At 37.6% G+C, this 12,276-nt stretch overlaps 1 protein-coding gene across 5 annotated transcripts in view; it reads right to left on the bottom strand.

The window, feature by feature from the left end:
• Positions 1-12,276, bottom strand: part of NELL1 (neural EGFL like 1) — a 321,378-nt gene that overhangs the window by 135,879 nt on the left and 173,223 nt on the right. For all 5 annotated transcript variants that reach the window (XR_013930834.1, XM_080405208.1, XM_080405205.1 and 2 more), the window contains exon 14: positions 2,582-2,704. Coding sequence is in view for 4 of the 5 variants with exons in the window: in XM_080405208.1 (XP_080261334.1) it covers positions 2,582-2,704 (123 nt within the window). In the remaining variant the exon portion in view is untranslated. The remainder of the gene's footprint in view (positions 1-2,581; positions 2,705-12,276) is intronic.

Raw genomic sequence — 12,276 nt, 5'->3', positions numbered from 1 at the left:
TAATTTAACTACACATACGTTTTCTTTTCTAAAATGCAAATAACAGTATTCTAGAGTTTCTGTAAAGACTATCACCGTGTTATACAGTACAGTCAAAGAGGAACATTACTCTGATTTTACTTTTTATAACATTGCTAAAATAGTTCGTTGAAATAGATTGTAGAATCAAGCACCAAGCCAGTCCTTTTCTCTCATCATAAAATCATCATTTTTCTTGTTATGGTTTTGCTGGAAAATATTAATAATATTTCTTATTGAATTACAGAGATATGTTATCTCAGTAGTAGTTGGAACAAATGTTTTGAGTATGCACACATCTATAACATGTAAACATGTATAAAGCGCTTGCAGATAACTTGAGGGGAAATGTTTATTATATCTTCAGATGATATTACATTAAATTTATTGCCCTGGCTTATGTCTATTTTTTCCTAACCTATGTTGCCTGAAGCTATAGCCCTAAAACTACTACAGGACAACATAAGCAGTTTACAGTTGTCTTGACACATCCACACCTCTTCCTTTGTCCCGAGACCAGCATTCGTGCAAAGAAACCAGTGTGACTGGTAACTGGTAATGTATCACTGCTACACTTGGAAAAAAGAGGCTAAACTGTGGCTTCTGGTGTTACCACAGGCAGAATGGGAACATTCATTAAATTTGCAATCCAAACTTGTAAAAACCTCAAGCAACCACAGAACCACAGGCTGAGAAACTCAGACCACTACTTTACATTGAGCGATTTATTATTTACTGAAATGTACACAATTCTATTAGCGGGTTTGCAGTAATAACTATTCCATGCAGTGCCAGATTATTCTTATCCCTAGAGACCTTAATATTTATTAGACTGCAACCTCCTTTCCATAATTTCCACTTTCCTTTCCAATTTATGCTTCCCATTCAGAATATAAGAATGCGCTTTGTTTCCACTATTTCCACAGACACCTGTCTCAAAAAGGCAACTAAAACTACATTCACACATAGTGATATTCAAGGTGCATAATAAAATGTGCAATTCAAGGCACACTAAAAAATATATGTAATATATATTTTTTCCACAACTCAGATTTCAACAGAATATTGAGGGGAAATCATTACTGCATTTCTCCAGTGCAATTTCACGACTTCAACATTATTAGATTAATAAATATATAGTAGGAATTTCACTTTGAGTTTCCGGCACATTAAATGAAATACCCAGGTGTGCAAATGAAGAAAACCAGTGTGAAAACACAGTTTTTATGAACAAATCCGAACATGCCTGTTTCAAAGAAATATTATTAAGGGTTTATCTTGTTGTATTACCCTCAGAAAAAAAAAATATCACCACCGTCAGACAGGCTGTTCACTCAGACTTCCCTGAAACTATAGTAGTGTATGCTGCAATTTACATTTACTGTAATCAAAAACTAAAAATATACCACAGTGAGTTTCTCCCGTGTCACCTGCTGATCTTCAATATAGACAGACAGAGGGTTAACTTGCCCTCCCTTTTCATAACATTTTTGTTTTCCTTCTTAAATCCTTACTAACCATTTTAGAGTTTAAAACACTGGGATGCACCTGTGCAGATGGACAGTATCCAAAAAAAGTGATACCAAAAGCAATCAAATGGTATATGCTAATGCAGTAGCTGACCAGCTAATCCTGGTGAAGAACTTTAGCCTGAACCAGGAATGACATCAATCGTCATTCTCCTTTAAGGAACTGCTTGGCCAAATTACAACATTCTGGAAAATTCAGCCTCTTATGCCCCCAAACTTTGCAAAATATTTTACCCAGTACATTCCTCAACTTTGATAGCTATCATTTAACAAAAATAATTTAAGTTAGTTTTTTATTACTGTAATTCTCTTTATAAATTCAGAAAGTATGCAATTTCAGATCAAACAATAGACTTTTGTAAGACAAATATAGTTCATATAGTACTTCATGACACAACCTTCACTAAGCCAACTATTCAACATATTCCTTCCTCTGTCTTTATATTATTTGCTTTTCTTTCTGTACAGAAAGAAAACCAAAAAAACTCATGATAAATAAATGATCTACCACTTCACAGAAAGCATGGGTGGCTATCAGTATTTCTTGTTTACATAACTGAGAAATCTTCAAAATACACATTTAAAGGTAAAGATTTTAAAAATAAAAACAAAAAAAATTAAAAATCCCTATTCCAATGCAAGTAATCAAATAACCACCATATGCTGTTAGCATAAAACACAATTATCCTAATTTAAAAGGCACCTGATTAAATCTTAAAAGCCAAAGGTGACAACACATACCATCCACAGTTTATAAAACAGTGATCACTTAATAGCTGATACTAGCTCAAATGACAGTATAAGGTGACAGTAAAAGTTCTTCTCGCATTCCAAGAACTATTTCCTTCTTGCTAAGAATTTATGCACAAATCAATTCCCATCATCTCCATGCATACTCCATTTGCCAGCTGATAAATCTTACAGCAAATGATTGACAGAAGCCAGCCATCACACGTTACCAGAACATAGGTGAATGTCAGAAAACATTACCAGAGTTTGCCACTTTCACAGTGTTTCTAGATCCACAGACTTACCTCGGCAGATGGTCCCGTTGCCCACATATCCGGGTTTGCAGGTGCAGCTATGTCCCCTGACAGTGTTCGTGCAGATCGCATTCTCATCACAGTTATGCTGCCCGCTGCCACACTCATCGTGCTCTACAAGAGGAAGGAGGAAAAGGGGCGGGGGGAGGGAAGTGGAGGGGGTAAAAATTACAAGAGACAGTGAGCTTTGCAGTGTGATGATGTGGCATTTGAAACCCAAGTGGAATAACAAGGTTGCCACAATCGCTGAATGCTGGGAGTTGGTGCAGGAGGCAGCTACGGGCCTGCTTCAGTTACGAAACTCAACATGTGCCTGGTGACCCTAGGTTATTTAGGTTCAACAACAGGAAAAAAGAATCAGTGAGGAGGCAAAGTATGTCTGTGACAAAAACCCACAAAGAAGATTACCACTGAAAAATATCTGCTGTGAAGACTAACCTTTACATCGCTGTCCATCACCAACAGTAACAAGCGTTAATACAAGGTAAGCGAATACAAGAGGGGCCCTAAGTGCACGTCCTTTAAATGCGCAGTTCAGTTGTCACAGCCACTTGCTCAATGCCTGCTGTGCCGACTCTCTAGTAGCATGTAAAAACATTTTACATTTTTAGAGCACCATTCACACCATCGAAACCCAAAGAGGCTCCCAGACACATGGGCCATACTTTGCTTTCATCCAGCAACTCTAACTGCTGCCCCTGAGCCTCATTTGCTGCAGCACCTGCACTTTACTCTCCTGCTACATGTGGTTCTAGTAAAGCACCAGTCAGAGGGGGCAAGCTACCTGACCCTGAAGTTTCTCTCTTCCTGCAATTACTAGAAGCTTCCCTCATGCAGTAGGATTGCAAAAAGAAAGCCTGAATATTTTACACTTTTGCATGGCTGAATGTTTTACACTTTTGCATGGGTGGATTTACAGATTTGTTCAGTGGAATCAAGAGGATGCAATGAGATTTCCTAAAACCATGCTAAGGACAATAGGTATAACTAAAAACCAGAACCTGGAACCCTTCTCCGTAGCCTTCATTTCTGCAACTGCAGTCATTGGGGCTAGCAACCACGTGCTGAGAGGTAAAAGGTACCCCTTTTTGGAATCAAGGACTTACTTCAGTATCCTAGCAAACACGGGGTATCCAAAGGACTACAGACTGAATTTAGCCTTCTGCAGACCACAGAGAGAGGTAGCGCCTCTAAAACATGAGGAAAATACTAATTTTTACAGACTCTGAATTAAGCCCTTTAGAAGGGCCACTCCACTGAGAACAAGAGGATCACAGGCTTCCCAGGCTACAGTTCACCTCTGCAATGCCCTCACTTCACCGTAGTACAGAATGACAGCCAACTTCAAGATAACTCAAGACACATGTAGATTTGAATGGTGGGTTCTGAGAAACCCTCCAAACTAAATGCTTCTGGAACACCGTTGATAACTATCTGCAGAACATATATCCAACATATGTTTTCTATTTTTCAAATACATTTGACAAGAAAATGATATGGATTGCAACCATTTTCTCTTAAAGAGCATCAAAGCAATGTATCACTCGCTCACACTTGGCTTTTAGCAAGAAACTCTCTCACACACACCCTCAAACGTGCCTGGCTTTAGCTGATAAATTCAGGCTTACATTTATACTTGTTAGTTTATGTTTGTCCCTAGCTCTGCTTAGTAATTCACTTCCGCTCCATGCCAGTTTCCAGATGCCTTACATGTTTTGAATGCCAGGCTTCTTCAAGGGCTGCCTCTTCTCTGCTTCATCGTTTAAGGAACAGTACCACAGCCTAATTCTTGCCACTGCAGTCTTGCGGTGCTCAAACTGCCAGATCAGACACAAAAAGCATCGAGCTACCCTCCAAGGCAGTGCTTAGCAGGCAGCCGAACAATGCCTTCTTTTAAAAGAGACTCTATATATCCCTCCCTCCTCTTACTGCTTTTTAAGTTATTGCCATTAGCTTTCACGTGTTGGTATTCAGACTATAATGAGAATGCCTTTTCGCTAGGCTGATGTACACACAAGAACATTCTTACTCAAACAAGTGCCAGAATTAGTTGATTACCTTCTCAGCACTTCAAGTATAAACAAAAGATATCCCAGTGGTAACATACGTGTTTTGCCAAAATGCACAAGAGATTATACTCTGCTGTGTTGTTCTAGGACTTTGACAATGTAAATCATTGCATTTACCACTCCTGCAGATGTACAGATGCTGGCAATATTGAAAGATTTAGCACAGACAAAGCTGCTTTCCCACAGTCATATTTCAAACAGAGGTCAGTTTTTTCTAAGCTGATATAATTTGAAGAGCTAGTAACAAATGTGACCACGAGAACCTGCCCTTCATGAGACATGCTGATGCTGCTAGGACAAAGAGGACTAGGGGAACCTCGTCTGCATGAGAAATCCTAAGATTTCTTAGCAGCAATATGGCTGCAATGATGGGAACTTTAAATTAACTTTTCCCTGGTGTAGAGATGTCTATAGATGATGTTGCTACAGGCCTAATAAGAATGAGGAAAGCATTGATTTTCTGTCATGGTACAAAAATCTTTTAGTCCAGATAGAAAAATCCTTAAGATTCTGTCAGTAGTGAGTTATCCTGGGTTTGCTTCTCCCTCACAAGAGATCATCCTTTGGAGCACTTGGTGTTCACATTGGGAAGCGAGCATGGAAAGTGGGCTCAAGTTTTATTTAAACTCAAAGGAGATTACAATTAATTTGCAAAGAACATTGCTTTATTACACAATGCACTTTCCAAAATCCCCCATTCCAGCACATCAGATAGAACGTGCTTTTGCTTTAATGTTATAGTAAATACTGTCTGAGTAGACGGCCATCAAAGACTGGAAGAGAAGGACAAGTGGAAGGAGTCACAAAGAGTACTATTCCAAACCACCAAAAAGGGAAGAGCAGTGACAAAACCCTCAAAGTCTTATCTTATTGTTACTATTTCCCTCACAGATGAAAAAGCACAAGAAAAGCGGCTCTGAAAGGAGAAAAAAAAAAGTCATTTTTAGCATGTTTTTTTAATACACACACATATATATATGTATATATGTTGCCATATGCTGCCATGGTCAGGAATAAAACTGCCATCATTAAGTTTGAAGCCATCCATCTCTCTGTGACTTCTATTTGTAACATAATATACACAAAAGGAGCTTAAGATCAAAGACAAAAGTACTGGCGGGCTTACTGAGGACAGTACTGTAGAATGCAATTCCCTGACCCAACTTTTACTCCCCTGGACTATTAATAACCATTTGATATAACAGATATAACAATAACAGGCACTATTTCTGAACAATTACAGCAACAGCACCATTCTTAGCTTACACACAAGTTAGTTTATTTATGAAATATCTTTTTTATTATTAATTTTGATTTTTTATTACCTTCAGCATTAGTATTTCTGTTTACTCAAGAATCCTGGTTATTGCTGCCTCTGTTCTGTGCTTTATCTGTGTTAAAGCTGTGAGATCAGTCAGATTTTTGTGCCTCTATTTCCTCTCTATAAAATGAGGATATTACAATATTTTTTTCCCATGTTTGTCGTTCTTCTGAAATCCTCAAATACTCAAGATGTTACAAAAAACCTAAAGAATCTCATTCCGTTGCAAAAAAGGAAGAATCAATTACCAACTGCTAGTTTACCTTCTACTTAATTTATTTTTCCTGCAAGCAGAGATGAGGTATGAAAGGACATATCATCTCTGAAGCTACAGCTCACCTGCTGCTCATTCCTAGCCACAAAGCTACACCTAAGGCCAGCAAACTACACGCTTAAACCAAACATTTTCCTTCTGGATTTCCCAAAAGCTTTCATGAACTTCTCCAAAATCCTCAAAAGTATCTTATTTTCTGAGTTCACACCTGAACCAGGCCGCCTCGTGAAGCAAAGACTATAAAGTTCATTCTTTCCTCAGCCTTTAGCCGAGGATGTCCATCTGCCTCCAAAAGCACTTGAAAGATCACTATATAAGAAATTAGTCATCCTTTTAGAAAAGCCTATCTCTGCCACCTGCATTGTATGAGTCTCTGGAATCATGACACGTATCAACTATGGGTGTCCTCTGCACATGCACTAAGCAATGCTTTAGTTCTGAAAAACCAAGGTCTTTAAAACCAAATTTCTACAGAAAACTTCCATTTGAAAAAGCTGTCACTGGTAGGTCAACCCTGGTTAACTACTTGCCTCAGGCAACTGAAATTACATCAACTGGAACAGAAGTCCACTCTGATAGCACTGCAGGTCTGGGGATGCTGATGTTTATACATGGGTGGTGTTACACGACATGCACAGTGGTTGAAGATAAGTATTATAGTTATCACTGCTTTGTTCACAAGCAACCTAATAAGCTTACCTTGATGATGAGAACACTGACAAGCTGACAGAATGTGTTTCAATATTACATGGCCTTACAGAGATAACAATCCTACAAAAAGCAAAACTAATTCACCAGAAAACAGTTTAAAGTAGATGGTTAGTTGCACAACCTATTATAAAAAGCACGAACGCATCCTACAAATAGCAGAAAACCACCATGTACCAAAACACAGGCTGATCTGTAAGCATCCTGTTATTAGGGCACACACAGTATCTCCTTTTTCTTGACATCCCAGAGAAGAAACTAATTACAGCACAATGGCAAAACACAGACCATTTGCCATTATTCAGTAACATGAAATGAATAAGAAACTGCTGAAATAAGCACAATTACCAGACTGCCACAGAGCAAGCTGTGACCACAGTGCATCCCCCTGTGCTGCTGTGTGTGCTCGAGGTAGATGGACCCCAACCAAGCAAGCAGCACACCACACCACCACCTACAACATCAACAACCGACACCAACTGTGTAGACACGCAAAAAGAACAGTTGAATAATACCTGAGGTAGCAGAAGATCAGAAACACAACTGAACTCCATGCCTGCCAACGGAATATTCACTACAAAAGGTCAAGCCTCGGCTAATATCTATATTAGCTACACCTTCAACAACAGCAGAATAATCAATCATGATGCACTTCAGCTGTGAAGCCACTTGCCTAAATTTTAAACAGACCTTTATCTTTCTTCAAAATACAAGTATCTATTCAGGCTATGAAGTTAAAGCACCTGTGGGTTGTAGCAGCTCCTGCAGACCTGAAAGGAGCAAGCATGCCAGCTGCTCCACAGTTAATATGTAACCCTACTGATGGGCAATCACTTCAGCTTAAAGTATAGAAATATTCAAACAAGGACAAAAACGTCAGAAATCTCAAGGCACCTGTATTTCTGTCAAATCTTCCATACCCCTATTTTTCTAGCCTAATCTTATGGAGGAATCATATAACTGCTTTTGTTTTGTGATACTTGAAAAATACCTTCTGTTCTGAGCTCAGCTGAACTGGAAGAGTGCAGAAGGAAAAGCGCTGGGGGCAGGGGGGAGGGTGCCATGCAAAGCTTTTTGTCTGCCTTAAGTCATGTATTCTGCATAAAGCCACCCACACCATATTGCAAAACTGTTTATAAGTAAACACACATAAAAATAATTCAGAACACATCCAAAGTGAAAAAGGATTTTTGTCATGCATTTATAGATACAGATGCACAAATACCTAAATAAATGTATAAATAAACCATCATAGGTAAATACAAATTTTCCCCATTCATATGTACATGAAATCTAGTGTTTGTGACAGGTTCTAGGCAGCTCTGACAATTAGCATCAGAAGAACTGTCACTAATAAAAAATGGCATATTTCTATACTCTTGAAGTTATGGGTATTATAAATATCCACATTTTTACTTAAGAGATCTTTTCAATAAAATCTTTTTCTATTCATTATACAAGAGGAAGATGCCTTTGCTTATATTTCATATGTATAATTTTTTAAATGCATCTTTCAGAGGTACTACAGAATTTCTAGGATGCCTCTGCTTTCCTGTGCTGAAAGACACAACACCGTTAGACTTACTGGATTTGTATGGGTTCTAGAAACAGCATCTACTTGGCTTTAGCTTTCTCTTTTCGTTTGTTGTTTTTGGGTTGTTTTTTTTTTTTTTACTTTTCTGCACATGCTTCAAGTAACTCAACTTGCATTTTTGTACACTTTGTCTAAAATATTTACTAGAAAATTAGAACCACAGATTGAAAATATATAGCAAACAACACATGATAAAGCTAAGAACCTTTTGGTCAACAGTCATAACTAACTATAACATCAAGATATAGCTTTCCCTTGCACAGCTCTAAAGCCCATAATGGATTTCAAACATAATTTCTAAAAGATACATTTGACACAGGATTTATTTTTCAGCAAGAGTGCCGACATTTTTATCTTTATTTCCTCTAAATACAGAAGCTCTCGAAAAAGGACCGGCACTGGAATGCAATTACTGGAGACATATCACATTGAATGGTCTTTCACCATAGTTACTCTCACTTCTCATTATAAGAAAAGCCCCCAATTTAAACACGCTTACAAGATGGAAGCATTTTTCTGTTGTAAGGATTTTCTTCTATTAGCTCCTCAAAGCCTTCCTACTTAATAACAAAACATTCATCACTGGAGAACATTGTGCAAAGATTCTGACTATTTCTATTTATCCTTATTTTTACAAGATCGAAAGGAAATCTAAGTTGATCTATAATTAGTGAGAAGACAGTCAGCTTCTGGGGTACGTAACCAAAAATGTAGCAAACACTTTTATACACCCAGAGACTTGTAATAGAGAGACAACTCACTTATGGAATAGCAAGGTCATCAGGTGCTACCACTGTTTATTAATACAGGGGCCATTTATGTAGAATATATGCCCTAATGCAAAATTAATTAGCTATCTGGCAACAGCTAAGCAATGGCCTTTGAAAACTCAGAAAGGAGAAAGCTACCTCTCCAAATACATTTTAAAAGAAGCAATCTTTTTTTTGCATGGCATTAGGATGGATTCACATATCTCTGGAATAAAAAAGGCTGTACAAATGAGAGCTTAAAAATTGAATTTAGGAAGAATTGTGGACTTAGTGGAATCAGGATTTCAGTTCACAAGCATTTCCGATGAAACAAAAGGGTTAGCTTTTAAATAGACTGAATAAAAGGAAGCATTATTCTCAACACACAGGAAGAATCTCCCCCAGAAAACCAGGGCAATTAGAAACAAGATGCATACATCAAACAAGAAATTACATTGCAGATGGTAAAGTGGTGAAAGATAATAGCTAACTGTGAATCCAGAAAACCCTGAGGGGGGGGGGGGGCAGAGAAAAATCTGCATTTTCCCCCTATAACAAGATTTAAAGAAACAAAGTAAAGTTTATCTATGCCCATTCTGAACTTCAGTCACCCAGGCTCACCCTGTCCATTCCCACAAGGAAAGAGAAGGAACAGGGTGCAGAACAGAAAAGCTCCACTGTTCCTTGACATAACGATATGCTGCAACTTTCCCCTTATGAACAGTCAAACATACAATACTGCCAGAAATATCAGAGTTGCCATTCGTTTAATAAGAAACTAAAATGCTATTGTAATTTATGACACAATGAACGGCTTTCTGGTGTTAAACTTGAAATTATTTAGATTACATTCTAAAAGAGTGTGGACATGTGCTGCTCTTGAGTAATTAGGAAGAAATAGTGGGATTTAATTTTAACATAAAATTCTGAATGTGCATGCAGTTGCCTCTTGGAATAAAACCTCTTAAAATATTTCCTTTTGTATTATCAACTAAAATTTTTTCTTTGGCTTTCTGGCACCTGGTTAGATTTTGGTCACATATGCCTACCTACAATCAAGTTTATAAAACAAACTACTAATGCAAGCCATGCTTACTCTTTTTATTCTTTATTTTTCTAATTTATTTGAATAAACCAATCTGCCTAGATCTCTCCTGAAACCAACATAACAAAACAGTAAGATTCATGTTCCTAAACCGGTGTTTAGAGAGAATCCCTGAGGTTTGTCTCAGTGATTCATTTTCAACTTTAATTATTAGCTGGCCTAGTTTAGATTTTCACACTACAAAGGAATCTTCTTTGTAGTCATGTATTAGAAGATCATAAACAAAACCAATGTAATGTTATTCATGCACTTAATGTGTATCATAACTAACATGATATATAGATATATCTAGGGGAAAATGCACTAAAACTACTATCTCGTCCCAAAGAGGCCAGCGTGCCAACGTGGGTAATAATGACACCTGTACCTCACCTGGTATCATCTCAACATCCAGGGAGTGAAGTCTTTACAACTCATGCCATCTGCACTGGGATGTTTGGCCTTCTTTATTTCCCCTCAGCAAGAAGCAGATTCCAGAGATGAATGCAAAAATCTATATTCTGTTCCAGTATATAGAACATTCATTACTTCTTGCCAAAAAAATGACCTTGCTAATGACCCTTATTCCTATGAAACCCCTAAGTTCCACTCTTATGTTACATATATGGATAAAATTAGGAAGAACCGTGGGTGACAAAAAGATATACTATAAAAAAAGAGGACACAATTTTTTCAGAGACATTTGTAGTACACAGAACATTTCATAAGCCAATGTTTTTCATACGGAGCTTTTGTTTTCCCTTTTACACCTACCTGAATTTAACATACAGAAACCTAAAGTGTATTGAGTTGAAACTATTTTTGAACAGCCAAGACAGACGCATTTACTGTTAAGTTTGGATGATCTGTGCTCTTTAGCATTCAATTCAGTTTACAGTTTCAGTCTTTGCCTTCACTTCGTCCTGTTAAATCCATTTTTCATATTATACTCTAAAAGATGTGAACAAACACAATGCATAAAAGCAAAAGTCAGGTTCTCTTTGAAATTAATAAAATATCCAAAACACTTCAAAAACTTTCTTTTGTATCAACACAAGACCTTTTCTGGCAGCTATTCACATCACAAGCAACCTAAAGAGTGTGTGCCATGTAGCCAGTTCTACAACCCGAAGGATTTCTGCTCTACCAGGTCCCCTCTTGCATTGAAGGTCTCCATGTCATCCTCACAGTTTTTGAGAGGGACAGACAAGAAGTGCACACACAATTCAAGACACCAGAATATCACAGATTTATACAATAGCACAATAACATTTTTTGTTTTGTTCTCAATGCAGTTCCCAAAGGATCTCCCTTTTCTGCTCATCTTTGACCACAGTTAAGCAGTGAGCTAGTATTTCCAGAGAACTATCTGCAGTAATTCCAGTATCTCTTCTCTGAATGGTAATGGCTAATTCAGAGCATTTGTATAACATACCTATCTTCATTTTCTTTTCTCTTTTCTTGTTTTGTTTTTACCCAAGGGAACAGTACTTTATACTCTGCCCCTCTGTTCTGCCTCACTACTTTTGAAAAACAGCTACCAATAGTACCCGTATAACATTTGTTAGGGAGTGGGAAGCCAGACATTTGGTTTTATTGTGTTCTGAACACAATACTAAAAAAAGAAAACCAGAAAGCAGGGGAAAAGAGGAAAATCAAAAAGTGAAATCCTGAAAAACCATGTTGAAGGCTTGGACACATAGCACCCTGATAAGAAGCTCCCTAAGTCAAAATGAAAACAGCATTGAACAAGCTAGGTCAAGTGTTTGAAAATCCAAAAATGACTGGAAGTGTACACCATTGTTTTCTTTACATTTAAATTTTATTTCCCTAATCTTTTCAAATGTGTTTGAGTAGACTTGTCATATTGGTAAAGGATATTAAAAT

Source organism: Falco punctatus, assembly GCF_963210335.1.
Source record: "Falco punctatus genome assembly, chromosome: 10".
Taxonomy (NCBI): Eukaryota; Metazoa; Chordata; class Aves; order Falconiformes; family Falconidae; genus Falco; species Falco punctatus.
Note: the sequence above shows the minus strand (reverse complement) of the source record. Positions and strands in the feature narration are given on the sequence as shown.